The sequence below is a fragment of the Macrobrachium nipponense genome, chromosome 28, assembly GCF_015104395.2.
Source record: "Macrobrachium nipponense isolate FS-2020 chromosome 28, ASM1510439v2, whole genome shotgun sequence".
NCBI lineage: Eukaryota > Metazoa > Arthropoda > Malacostraca > Decapoda > Palaemonidae > Macrobrachium > Macrobrachium nipponense.
The window spans coordinates 40,503,750-40,519,005 of NC_087217.1; the positions used below are offsets into that span (position 1 = coordinate 40,503,750).

The following is a 15,256-nucleotide window of genomic DNA, read 5'->3' on the forward strand; positions in this document are numbered from 1 at the left end:
TGAAATTTACAGGGGTGTTTTTGGAGGGCTTGGAACGGATTAGCCATTTTACATGTAAAATGTGGTCCAAGATACGAAAACCTCATGATACGAAAGGCGCCTCGGAACGGATTAATTTTGAATCTCAAGGTACTACTGTAATGTGTGAAGTAATGTTTCAAAACAGTCAATCAATTCTATTTCTACTATTGTGATTTCCATTTCATTTTTACAAGCTACTTATGGTCCTTAGATCCCCCATTAGTGCTCTGTGAATAAGTAAGCATCCCTGTTGTGAATATTATTGATAGTGTTACTGGGATGCAACATAACTTTTTGTGTAAACCCAGTATTCTACACCCCTATGATTAATCAGTAACACAACTCCCACAAAAGGGTTCGTGTTTAGTCTTTAAAGTATTTTTCGATCTCCTCCATGTGTTTGTAGCCAGTGTATTGATGTCGTCATAACATCTGTTTGCAGATGCCTACCATATGCCTAATTGTGGGAAGTGGATTCTTGTGAATGCATGATCTAGAGATGCATCATATCTCCGCTGCTTTATTTCCATTGGAACCGAATATATATATATCCAGTCCTCCACTCCAGTCTACAGCAGCGACCCAATCTTGCTGCTTTTAGTTCCCTTAGTATAATTAAATAAATGTAAGTCCATTAAACCTGACTTTACCTAATTTCCTTTATTCTGAAACCAGCCCTAAGACATAATCTTTAATTTTTTCCATTTGTGTTATGGTTCCTTTATTCATTCTTGGCCTTAGATTACTGCAACTCAGATCCGTTACTCTTGAAAGGAACCACAAACAACTCAAATGAAGTCCCATACATAGGTAAAGAAATAATACATTTTCAATCTTTGGTCAACCAATTTAGTATCATATTTTTGGACAGTGTAAACAGAAATTGGATATGCTTCTCAGATTTATTATGGATATTTTAAAAAATTCATTAAATGGTAACTTTCACTTGAGATATTTTTGTTTTACGGCCTTTTAAAACATATAATAGTGTAATTCTTTATCTTTAACATGACAACTTTCATCAATGTATCATGAAATATAACATTCTGCAGAGCAAATAAAAAATTATTGCTATGCATTTCCACTTACTCAGTGAAGGACGAATGTTCTGAAAAAGATTTTTACCTCCAAAATATCAATGGGTTATGTGATTTTATAGCGTACAGTTCTTTACTGTATACTATTCTATATATTGCAACATCTTTTTTATGTCATTCGACAATCTTTTTTATTTCTTTAAGGCCTTTTAACGTTTGTAGCTGACCAATGTAAAAATGCATTAACCGATGAAAGTTTTTTTTTTTCACAAAAACCACTGTAACATGAAAAATAATGTGAAACTAATGCATACAGAGCACTGGGATATGCATCAATGTTAAAACATATAAATTTTTGTAGGTATCATTCCAACAACTGAGTTAATATTATGGTAATTGTAAGTAAAATCTCTGACTCCCCCTTCTCTATAACTAAGCTTTCTTCATATTAATAAACATAACTTATAAACACAGATACCTTTGCTACACTAATGGTTTGTTGTTCCATTGCTTCATGAATTGCTGCTCGATCTGATTCTCGAACATTACTGAATTCATCTATGCAGCATACACCACCATCTGCAAGGACCTATAAAAAATGCAAAATAATCAAATGCAAAAGAAGATAATGATTATAATAAATTAGTCTTCAAAATATTTATATTAAAAGACCACCAAGCACCTACAGAAAAAGACATGCTGTCTCTAACACTTATGCCTATATCTTGAAATCTTTATAGTTTACAGTTTACTGAAGACTTAAGAGCACCATACATATCCTAACTTCTACCACAATAAAACTCCAGTAGTAATCAATCTACAGCCATCAACTACATACATATAAGTAATGTTTTCCCTTATAATTTACATATCAAATTCTGAAAAATTGGCCTGTGCAGAAAAAATGGCAGGGTATGTAAGGGACAAACTATAAGGCAACAATAAAATATACTTGGTTAAAAAACAGTAAGCTATTTTAGTTGGAAATAAATGATGTAATGATAATCCAGATGCCCATATTAAAATGTAATAATAATACACACAAATCTTACATACTTAAGAGTAAAATGACCATTCAGTACCATTGATGGGTCTAGAATATGTAACACATAGGAATATGAAAATATAAGTTAATTCTAAGTTGATTTCAATATTACAATGTACTTGCATCAAAAGTATAGGCATGCATTAAAAACAGGTTTTGATGTAGGAAAAACCTATTTTTGGTCTTCTCTGTCAAGTCCTCAAGGATTACCCTTTCCATGATTTATCCATAGCTCCATTGTGACCAGACTAATGGCCAAGAATTCTCTCAACTGGTTTCGTGGCTGGGTATTGTGTTGTAATGATAAACATTTTAACACGTGATAGAGTATAAATGGACTCGGGATAAGAGGGTACTTTCTATTATCTTCAGCAAATGTTGATACGTACCCAGTTTACCTACTACGTCAAAACCACAAGAAGTGGTTATGTGCATATGCACCGTCATATTTCTTACAAATGACCAAAATCCGACCAAGACATCACTCCTTTCAATCGGTCAAATCCAGGATGATCCCCTTACCCAAATCCCATGTCTTTTTCGTCAGGGAAGTGGGAGGGTTTTGAGGACTCAACAGAGACACTTTCGGAAATACCGGCTCGCCATTTAAGGGTTAATGTAGGACATTGCAGTAGTGTTGTCCAGAACAAATCAAGTATCTCTCTTCTGGAGGCTTGAATTTTTTGACACACAAAAAGACAACCATCAGCTCAAGGAAATTGATACAACAATTCCTCTAGGTAGCTGAACACCTCCCTGTCATCTGACGATCCTCCCAATGTCCTCATTAACTGTCAACAAGGCACCTGTGTGTATTGTCATTCATACATACTGAGGAGTCAGGGTGACCTCTATCACCAGAGATGCCTTTTGGGATCAAGGGCGAAGTATATCTCCTCCTTTTTCATTCCTTTGACAAGGACAGTTTTGTATCTTGTTTGTTGCATTTGATAACCAGAATTTCTTCATATTCATTTGTGCTAATCCAAGTATATTGGATCTATTGTTGATGCAAACTGCAACCACCCTGTTATACGTTCTAACTGCCGTTTAGAAACTCTGGGCTGTGCAAGGCATGTTTTGAGGACTTGTTTATTCTGTTTTGAGTGTGATTGGGAGAGACGAGCCGTGAAAAGTATCCCAACACAGTCCCAGCTAGGGAAAAAGTCTGCTGGGTGTGAGGTGGGATTATGCTAATTTATCATAAAACCTTTTGACTGTAGTCAATTGACCACTGTTCTTAGGTTTTTGAAGTACGTTTTTTATGGACCCCTAGATCGACCAGTCATCTTGGTGGGCCATTAGTTGTATTTCTGAATTCTCAAAGAACTACTGTTCCTAACTTTGTCTGATCTTAGAGCAATGTTTAGCCCACATGGCACAACTTTGAATCTGTACATCATTTTCCCAATCTGGACCCTTAGAAAGGGATGGAAGGGAACGACGACAGGGACGTGCCAGTATGTATGCGTCTTTCAGAACTGTAGTTGTCCGAGTCTCTTTTAGAACAACTGAATGCACTAGGGTATTGGTAAATTTGGCAAATGTTAGATATTCAGAAAATTTGGCAAACAATGTACTTGTTCAATGTTGATAGGTCTAGGATCACTTTGTTTGGAGGAATCCTTTTTGGGGACACTTAGAGAGACGTGCTTGGTGGGAAATATCAGCATGTTTCTCTATGGCTCCCACTGACCCGGGCTTTCTGCACATAACATTCCAAAGAGAATTCAGGGTTTTGAAAAAATCTACAGGAGGGGGAGGGGTGAGACTGTTTCCACCATGGCCAGTTCAAAATTAATGCTGTCCCCCCAAAGGGAAGACTTCAATTACCTGTGGTGTCATTGAAGTCAACCCCCAACCATACCATTCCTACTGGTATCCACTTCTTCCTCTGCCTTTGCCCTTGATAGGTATTCCATTTGTTGCTTACCCTTTTCCTATAAGAGGGTCTTTCGACCTTATGAAAAATACTTTCTTGCTGTTGTAGTTGTTCTTTTGTGAGGCATCAACCCTTCTGAACACCTATGTGTTCTTTGAGAAAAAACTTTTGGGGTGACTGAAGGCTTACCTTTTTAAGTGTCTTTTTGCGTTAAGTATGGGGAAGTTTTAGGAATTCGTTTCCTGAATCCCCCTTTTTCCCAATAGAGAGTACTCTTGTACAATTCTGTTGGTGGGCTTGCCTGCTAAGCTTTTAACCTCAACAAACTCCTTAAACAGGAGGTCATTACAGAAAGGGTTATTATGTAATAATGAAGTTACATTGAGAAGCGACTAGTTAGAGCCCTCCAGTGCTTACATTTGCACTTTTATGTACAACTCGAGGAAGACAGGATGCTTTCCACAGGGTTCTCATAAGACTTTTAACCACAGAAGCAACAATTGTTCTGGAACATTTTGGAAGACTTGATGGCAATTTCCAGCTTGGTGGTAGAGGTTATAATACTCAAAGAGGTGGATCCTAGTATGAAATTCTGCAGAGGTGATTCTTCTAATATGAATTCTAAATTGCTGTGTTGCTATAAATAAAGGAGGCTTTTTCCCTTCATAAGGGAGTTGGTGGAGTTTTCCAAAACTGGGATGACCGAGGCAAATGGTTTTAATTCTGCCATTGTCTTTGGTCTTTTAATCACTACAAAATTCTGAAAATCTGTCTTTACAAGATCAATAATTTTGAAAATGAAGGGACAGAAGGCTGGAACTCTTTGGTGAGCAACTTGGTCCAAACAAAGGGTGACTTCTACAGCTTTTAATGTTACAGACACGGGTAAGAAGACCATTTACGTTAGTGGTCTTTCACATGTACACCTTCGATCATGGTTTTTCTCTCATTAATATGATATTTACTATAGGGAGACAAAATACGCACTGATGCGTCTAACCAAGGTTGATAGGTATCATCAGGAATAAGTATTGGAGCCCCTGTCATTTTTTCATTTGAAGTTTTGTATTCAGAATTGGCCAATTCAGGTAGCCCTCAGTTAATGGCAATCCGGTTTTATGGCACTTGTTTAGCGCCATAAAATCAACGATTTCTGGCACTATAATGTGCAGAGTTCTGGTTATCGTGCTAGCACCATAAGGTGCCAATAATAGTTATGGCAAGTTCACATAACTAAAGGAGGCGCAATCAACTGGTTATCAGCGCCATAAGCACCATACATCACAAAGTTTCGGTTAACCCTCTTCAGCTGAAGGGGTATAATAAAAATTGTCTCCCATATGCCGGGGGGGGGGGGCGGTGGGGGGGGGGAAAGGAGAGTGAGCGCCGAAGCATTTTTTTTTTTTTTTTTCAAAAAAATCACAGCGCGCATAGTTTTTAAGATTATGAGTTCATTTTTGGCTCCTTTTTTGTCATTGCCTGAGGTTTAGTATGCAACCATCAGAAATGAAAAAAAATATCATTATCATATATAAATAATGCGATATATGATACCACAAAAACAAAATTTCTTATATAATTGTATTCAAATCGCACTGTGAGCAAAACGGTTAAAGCTAGAGTTAATTTTTTTCCGTTGTATTGTTCACTAAATTGCGATCATTTTGGTATACAACACATTGTAAAACGATCAAAGCAACACAGAGAAAATATAAAAAAAAATGATGCATGAATTCGTAACGAGCGGACGTAAAAAAATGTTTTTTTTCAAAAATTCACCATAAATCTAAATATTGTTCTAGAGACTTCCAATTTGTTTCAAACTGAACACAAATGATTGAATATTACTATACTGTAAGAGTTTTGGCTTAAAATTGAAGTTTTCGACCATTTCGGACGAGTTAAAGTTGACCGAATGTTGAAATTTTTATATATTTTTTTAATATGCAAATATTTTAAAAATGAGAAAAGCTACAACCTTCAAATATTTTTTGTTATAATGCAATATTTTAAAAATGAGAAAAGCTACAACCTTCAAATATTTTTTGTTATAATCTAGATGAAATTGCGCACATTTTCATATATAAAACTCTATGAAACGCCTAATATGAAAGGGAGCAAATATTAGGAGAATGCGACGTACACATTTCGGAGATTTGCGGCGGAGAATCGGCGCACGGAGGGAAGGAAAAAGTTTTTTTCAAAAATTCACCATAAATCTAAATATTGTGCTAGAGACTTCAATTTTGTTTCAAAATGAAGATAAATGACTGAATATTACTAGACTGTATGAGATTTTGTTTACAATTGCGTTTTTCGACCATTTCGGTTGAGTCAAAGTTGAGCAAACGTGTTTTTTTTCTATTTATCGTGATTTATATGCAATTATTTTGAAAATGAGAAAAGCTACAACCTTCAAATACTTTTTGTTGTATTCTATATAAAATTGCGCACACTTTCATATATAAAACTCTATGAAACGCCTAATATGAAAGGGAGCAAATATTAGGAGAATTCGACGTACGCATTTTGGAGATTTGCGGCGGAGAATCGGCGCACGGGGGGAAGGAAAACGTTTTTTCAAAAATTCACCATAAATCTAAATATTGTGCTAGAGACTTCGAATTTGTTTCAAAATGAAGATAAATGACTGTATTAACTAGACTGTAGAGTTTTTTGCTTACAATTGCGTTTTTTTTTTTTTTTTACCATTTCGGTTGAGTCAAAGTTGAGCAAACATGTTTTTTTTCTATTTATCGTGATTTATATGCAATTATTTTGAAAATGAGAAAAGCTACAACCTTCAAATACTTTTTGTTGTATTCTACATAAAATTGCACACATTTTCATATAAAAAACTCTATGAAACGCCTAATATGAAAGGGAGCAAATATTAGGAGAATGCGACGTATGCATTTCGGAGATTTGCAGCGGAGAATCGGCGCACGGGGGGAAGGAAAACGTTTTTTCAAAAATTCACCATAAATCTAAATATTGTGCTAGAGACTTCGAATTTGTTTCAAAATGAAGATAAATGACTGAATATTACTAGACTGTAAGAGTTTTTGCTTACAATTGCGTTTTTTTACCATTTCGGTTGAGTCAAAGTTGAGCAAACGTGTTTTTTTTCTATTTATCGTGATTTATATGCAATTATTTTGAAAATGAGAAAAGCTACAACCTTCACATACTTTTTGTTGTATTCTACATAAAATTGCACACATTTTCATATAAAAAAACTCTATGAAACGCCTAATATGAAAGGGAGCAAATATTAGGAGAATGCGACGTATGCATTTCGGAGATTTGCAGCGGAGAATCGGCGCGCGGAGGGAAGGAAAAAGTTTTTTCAAAAATTCACCATAAATCAAAATACTGTGCCAGAGACTTCCAATTTGTTTCAAAATGAAGGTAAATGATTGAATATCACTAGAATGTTAGATTTTTTGCTTACCAAAAAATACCAATATATATTTATCTATACATTTATATATGTATATATATATATTAATTTTTTTTTATTCTGGTACAAATACATTACTAAAAGGAATGCAGGCAAAAAGTTTTATTTTGCATAAAATGAAATAATATGCAAAACACTAATAAATACACATATAAAAACTTGTAATAAATATAAAACTAAATATAAAATCAATGCAGAATACTCACTCGTAATCCTGACTCTTCGTTCTAATATTGTTTTCTCCCTCCTCCATTGAAGAGTCTTTCATTTTTTTCCCTCTCGACATGATGAGGTACAGGTGGAGGAGGGAGATGCACGCCCTTAATGCTGATGGGCCGCCACCCTTCGGCGACCCTCTGCGCCCTCTGTTGTCCCTTAGGTAGGCGCACTCCAATATATGACCGCAGTGTGGTACTTGTGGTCACACTCCCTGATCCTGCAAAGTGCTATATTGCAGGTACGACTGAAGAACCGGGTGACTCTCCTTCTGCCATTCATATGGCACACATGGCACCATTTCTGCCTGCGCCCTTGTAGGGGGTCCAGTGTATGATCTCCTGGCCGCAGCTAACATACAGGGTCCACTATCCGACGGCAAGTTGGAATCTGAGCGTGGGTGGTGGCAGCAGCGGCAGGAGCAGGACGACAGAGGTTGGCCCTCCTAACGTCTGCCCTTTCCTCTAGGGGCAGATCTGGAGCTCAGGGCAGGGGAGCAGTGATGGAAGGCCACTCATCGGGATTAAAGTTGATGAGGGCATTCCCGGCCACCTCGAGAAACTGGATGTGGGACAACCTCTGGACGTCTGAATTGTACCCACAGTAGAGGATGTAGGCATTCTGGAGGGCCAACTGAAGTATGTATTTGAGAAGCTTCTGTGTCCACCTCCTGGTTCTCCTGGCGAAGGGATAATAAAAGAGATCAACTCCTCCCATGTGTCTATTGTAGTGCCCAATGACGGTAGGCCGCTCGACACGAAACTTCTCATACGTAACTCGGCCCTGCCAACGTGTCTTCTTCCGCTGAACGACCTCTCCTTGGATGGGCTCATGACTCGTCGTAATCATGGGGATGAGTCGGACCTTCCAACAGATGATGAAGACATCTCCCTTCCGCCGCCACTGTCTCTCCTCTTGCCAGAGGTTGCGGCTGGCAAGCAAACTCTTGAGAACTCTTGAGAACATTTGGGGGCCCACGCACCAACCGAAGGGTACCACTGACATGCACACCTGCTTCATACAGTTCCTGGGCCAGGGATACCGAGTTATAATAATTATCCATAAACAGGTGGTATCCCTGGTTACGGAAACAATCCACAAGACCGAAGACAGTATCACGCAGCGTGGAGAAGACCCCGGAATACACAGAGTCCACAACATATCCAGTGTTGGACTCCGTAATAAAGAATAACTTTACACCATATTTCTTTGGCTTCTTGGGGTTGTACACTTTTATGCTAAGACGTTCTTTGTAAGGCATCATCCCCTCATCCAAAGTAAGGTTCTTGCCAGGAACCACGAGAAACTGGCACCGCTCACGAATGTAATCCAACACTGGGCGGACTGAGATGAGGCGGTCGGGGTTATTCCGGGGTATGACCCTTCGGTTGAAGGCGTTGAAATACCTGTCCAACGCCAGGAACTATCACGGGCCATAACGCCGGGCACATTGGGCGTACTTAAAAGAAAATGCCGGCTCCAATATTGCCTGACGTCGGCAGCAAGCATCATTCCCCCCAAAAAATGTGGAGCCCCAAAAAATGCGCCATGTCCGTGAGGTTGCAGCCCCGCCAGCGATACGACAACGTCGTCCGCAGTTCGTCATGGCAGTACCGAGCGTAATCCGTCGTCTCTACAACCAGGTATTCCAGCAATTCCTGTGTCAGGAGGAGCTGAATGAACCCCAGTGCAGTGAGAGGAACAGGTACGGTCAGTCCAAGTGCTGCCGTGAATGGGTGCATGTTAGGTGGGGTGGGGTCCTCCAACCACCCCTCATCAATTTCAGACGAACAGCCTTCACCTAGGCTGCCGTGACGTTGCGACCTTCTACGGGCCCATGCACTCGGGCACGGCTTCGCACCCCCCCCCCCCCCAAATGCCCCATCTCCCTTGCTTTCACCATCGCTCTCTGTCTCGCCCCCAACAGCAAAACTCAGCGCCTCCTCTTTCTCAGACTCTCCCTCATATGCACTAAAACCATTAAATTCGAGGAAAACAAAAATGCAGCGAGAGATCGCTCTCCGACGACGCATCACTGATGCTTGCTGGTGCAAGAAGAAAGCAATTCGTTCATGCGCGGCTGGGTAACGCTTGTAAACAAAACAATAGCTTGATCCGTGAACTCCCAGCATCCCTCAAGGCGCATGATTTGAAATTTTTTGCAAACTAGGCCTATAACTATTTTTCCGCGAATATTTAACAAAACTTTTTGTAGCTGACGTATCGTATATCTGCTAAACACCTGACAGACAATTTTAGTCGACGTATAATACGTCCGTCCAATAGGCATTTAAAGGTTAATTCCAGCTACAAAGTCTATGGTGATACCAGAACCCACACTGATGATATGGGGAATAACAGCGGTGATGTCGGTGATGATAAAAGGGATATTGAGAACCATGGTGGTAACAATGGTGGTATAGGTGGTGGGTGATGCTGATACTAATACAGATACTAATACGGACACTATTACTGGTACTAACAATGGGGTCCTGGTGGATGCAATGAGAACCATGGATGTTATTTTAATTTCAGGTACAAGTCTATAGTAAAAGTAAGACTGTGGGAAGTGAAAAAGCTCAGGAAAGTATGTGTAACTGAGGGTAGCGAGAAACTAAGAGGGGTAATTAGCACTGCATCAGTGAACAGAGTATCAAACACTGGTGTTTCATGGGTAGAAATATTGAACTCTAATGATAGTTAGAAAATACCAGATGAATACATATGTGGTAGACCTCCAAGATTGGAGATATACTGGATTGTACACCTGCGACAAAATGAAAGTTCCCTCATCCTAACATTTAATTATGGTAATTATCCATGGTGATTACTGTAATTACAGTCATTTTGCTTACAGTATCAAAAGTTGTATTTCTAATGATTAACCTAAAATTTCTACCATTATTAAAGATTTCCAGTTTTGATAATTGTGACGGTAGTTAACTATTGACACAACTATTGACGTTTCCCAAGGTTAGCCTATCAATAAAAAGCTCGGCAGTGTTTTAAGGTTGTCACACAATGTTTCCTTCATAATAATTTTCAAGTCTACTTCTTAAATTCAGTAGGGGTTCTTATCGCTTTCCTCTTCTGCTTGTCTGAAATACTGTCTTGGAACCAATATTTGAATCAAAATAGTACACTATAGAAAGCCACAAAAATTAGAAATACATGTACAAACATGTGCTACTTGCTCACAACAATAGCAGCAGAGCAAGCCAGCTTTAAACAAGCATGGGAATAACGCCAACTAGTAGCGACTGACTGAACAACTTTTGTTTACACAAATCATATGATTCATTGGGTTGGATTCTGGTTTTTGTTTGAACTCTGATACAAAATTTACTTGAAATTTCGCGTTGAAATCTGATTATTTAGAGTTCTAGTATGGTCGAGGACTGGGGCTCTACTATACGTGTATACATATATAAATACAGTGGTACCTCGACATACAAAATTAATCCGTTCCGAGGCAGCCTTTGTATCATGAGTTTTTCGTATCTTGAACCGCATTTTACATGTAAAATGCCTAATCCGTTCCAAGCCCTACAAAAAAAAAAACCAGTAAATTATATTTCCAGGCTTACAACACATATTCTAGGGTTACGACGCCGATCCGACGGAAGAAATATGACTCCAAAAAGGCAAAATACTGTACATACTTGAGTAATATTCAACTGCATGTAATGTTCAACCCCATTTTTACTGCATATATTAGGACTTTAGCATATGTCCCTTAGCAATAAGCCTAGCCTATGTTAGCAGTTGCTACTGTAGCCTAGTCTATGATTCTGACATCTAAACCTAAGAAGCTAAAAGCTTGGAATATGCCAATAAAATTTTAAATAATCAGCATGTACTCATTTCAAATAATTATTAATTAATCATTAACTATAATACACAAACAAACAAAAAAACTTTCCAACCATTTGTTTACATCCAGCACTTACGAGTATCGAACGATCACCAAGCAATATACGTAATATTAAAACAGAAGAAGAATTCTAGAAAATACGTATTTGTTGGCTTCAATGATAGGAGTCTGATTTATTTTATATTTTATGATATCTAATTCACAATTTGTTTTATTAAATGTATTGCATGTACTCGTTTCAAATAATTATTAAGTAACCATCAACTATAATACAATCAAACAAAAAAAAAAAAAGCTTCCAAACTTCTGTTTACATTCAGCACTTACGAGTACCGAACAATCGCCAAGCAATCACTTTTCGTAGCACACAGTAAGCCATAAATTTTCATTATCTCTCTTCAACTACTGAAACTACCAAACAGTATAATAACCATTCATTTCTATTCTTTACTCTATCTTTACCTAATGTTTTTTTTTTATTAAATGTATTGCATGAATAAGTTTTTCAATTTACAGCATCTTTTTACCAATAGAATACATAGAGCACAAGGGGTAGATGCTGACCAATAGGAGAGCAGGATCTTATGGGGTGACTAGCATCAAGAACCGATGGAAGAGCGGGAGGATGGTGGCGAGTTTACTCAGTTGGCGGCGCGCGAATTTTAAAATTGTTCTCGGTGGTCCGGGCGAATCTCGGGACTTCACAGCAACAACCTTTCGTAACTTGAACTATTTTCGTATGTAGAACCAAAAAATCTTGAATTTGCTTTCGTATCTTGAGTTTTTCGTAAGTTGAGCCTTTTGTATGTCGAGGTACCACGTATATATATATATATATATATATATATATATATATATATATATATATATATATATATATATATATATAGAGAGAGAGAGAGAGAGAGAGAGAGAGAGAGAGAGAGAGAGAGAGAGAGAGAGAGAGAGAGAGAGAGAGAGCCAAAAAATCTTCGAATTTGCTTTCGTATCTTGAGTTTTTCGTAAGTTGAGCCTTTCGTATGTCGAGGTACCACAGACTATATATATATATATATATATATATATATATATATATAGTCTGTGGTACCTCGACATACGAAAGGCTCAACTTACGAAAAACTCAAGATACGAAAGCAAATTCGAAGATTTTTTGGCTCTACATACGAAAATAGTTCAAGTTATATACACACACACACACACACAATCACATACTGATTTTCTTGTTTTGAAATTACGACTGTATTCTTGGTTGGAGAGAAATCTTGCCTTTCTATTCTCTCAGAAAACATAAAAAGTCACTTTTCCAATGTATAATTTCCTTGAATACTGGAAACACAACACATATCACATTGTCACAGATGTCTGGAACTTGTAGCAAACACTCAAATTTCTTTAATATTCATGCAAAAAATTGTAGATTATCAGCATGACCTCACTCTAAAAGTTCCTGGAAGAAACTGATTTGCCTACAACCTGGGTTTTTCTAGGTAGGAAAATACCCGGGTACTGGCCTACTAGACTTAAAGCACTTGGATTTAAAGGGACCCATGACCTGGCCTCTTTCTTGGTGACGACGGCTACATTCCAAGGAAATGGGAAAACTTATTAGGTTCTTTCCTCCTCTTCAACACAACCTGACCTATTGTTCAAATGGCCATTCTTTACATTCCAAACAAAGATGATGACCTATTTCCACTGAGGACATGAGCTTGCTGCAGGGCTTGGTTGTCCCTGGGTGCATATCATAATTACCACAGGCTTCATCCCCTTAGATCAGGGGTCACCAACCTTTGAAGCTAGAAGAGCCATTTATTTAGAGAATAAAAAAATGTAGTACTGGCAGAACCACAATGACAAAAATTACCTTAAAAACTATTTACATCTCATTAAAAATCAATAAAATCGATGCCTGTAATATACTTTCAAAACTGAATAAAATTTAATCAAATATTAAAGCATTTGGAGCTGCACAAGTATCTTAACCCTTAAACGCCTATTGGACTAATTAAACTAATTGTCTGTTGGGTGCTTAATTGACGTATGAAATGTCAATGCAAAAGTTTTTTTTTTAATTCGCGGAAAAATAATTATAGGCTTACTTGGCAAAAAACTTTTGAATCACACACCTTGAGGGATGCTGGGAGTTCACGGATCAAGCTGTTGTTTTGTTTACAAGCGTTACCCAGGCGTGCAAGCGCGAATTTCTTTCTTCTCACACTAAAAACCATCAGCGACACATCTCAAGAAATTATTTCGTCACTTTCACATAATTTTTGCACCATTTTATATTAGCAGTTACATAGAGTTTTATATATGAAAATGTGCGAAATTTCATGTAGAATACAACAATAAACAACCCATGGTTGTAGCTTTAATCAGTTTTGAAATATTTTTATATAAATAACGATAAGTACCAAAATTTCACCCTTCGGTCAACTTTGACTCGACCAAAATGGTCGAAAAACGCAATTGTAAGCTAAAACTCTTATATTCCAGTAATATTCAATCATTTACCTTCATTTTACAACAAATTGGAAGTCTCTAGCACTTTCGATTTTGGTGAATGTATGAAAAAAACTTTTTCCTTACGTCCGCGCGGTAACTCTTCCGAAAAAATCAGAAATTTTTTCATCCGATTGTCGTAATGTTTGCACCGTTTTATATTAGCTGTTACATAAAGTTTTATACAGTATATGGAAATGTGCACAATTTCATGTAGAATACAACAAAAAACCACCCATGGTTGTAGCTTTTATCAGTTTTGAAATATTTTCATATAAATAACGATAAGTGCCAAAATATCAACCTTCGGTCAACTTTGACTCGACCGAAATGGTAAAAAAACGCAACTGTAAGCTAAAACTCTTCCATTCTAGTAATATTCAATCATTTACCTTCATTTTGCAACAAACAGGAAGTCTCTAGCACAATATTTTAATTTATGGTGAATTTTTGAAAAAAAACTTTTTCCTTACGTCCGCGCGGTAACTTCCGAAAAAATCAGAAATTTTTTCGTCCGATTGTTGTAATGTTTGCACCGTTTTATATTAGCCATTACATAAAGTTATATATATGAAAATGTGCGCAATTTCATGTAGAATACAACAAAAAAAAACAACCCATGGTTGTAGCTTTTATCTGTTTTTGAACATTTTCATATAAATAACAATAAATAGAAAAAATTCGACCTCTGGTCAACTTTAACTCGAACGAAATGGTCGAAAACTGCAATTGTAAGCTACAACTTTTACAGTCTAGAAATATTCAATCAATTACCTTTATTTTGCAACAAACGGGAAGTCTCTAGCACAATATACCAAAATCATCGCAATTTAATGTACAATACAACGAAAAAATAATTAACTGATTAGCTTTAACAGTTTTGCTCCCAGCGTGATTTGTATACAATTATAAATTAAATTTTTTTTCGCACTGTCATATATTCCAAAATTATATATGATGATATTTTTTTTATTTCTGATGGTTGCATACTAAACTTCAGGCAATGACAAAAAAAGGAGCCCAAAATGAACTCTTAATCTCGAAAATTAAGCGTGCTATGATTTAAAAAAAAAAACTTTTTTTCAGCTTCGGTGCTCACTTTTGGAAATACCGGCTCAGCGTTTAAGGGTTAAAAGAGCTGCATGCAACTCATGAGCCACGAGCCACAGGTTGACAACCTGTCTGATGAAGCAGGCTCATGTGAATGATGGGTCTG

At 37.3% G+C, this 15,256-nt stretch overlaps 1 protein-coding gene across 3 annotated transcripts in view; it reads right to left on the bottom strand.

Annotated features, from left to right (window-relative positions):
- LOC135201684 (DNA helicase MCM9-like) overlaps positions 1-15,256 on the bottom strand; it is a 722,480-nt gene that overhangs the window by 263,439 nt on the left and 443,785 nt on the right. For all 3 annotated transcript variants that reach the window (XM_064230820.1, XM_064230819.1, XM_064230818.1), the window contains one exon: positions 1,537-1,647. In XM_064230820.1, coding sequence (XP_064086890.1) covers positions 1,537-1,647 — 111 coding nt within the window. The remainder of the gene's footprint in view (positions 1-1,536; positions 1,648-15,256) is intronic.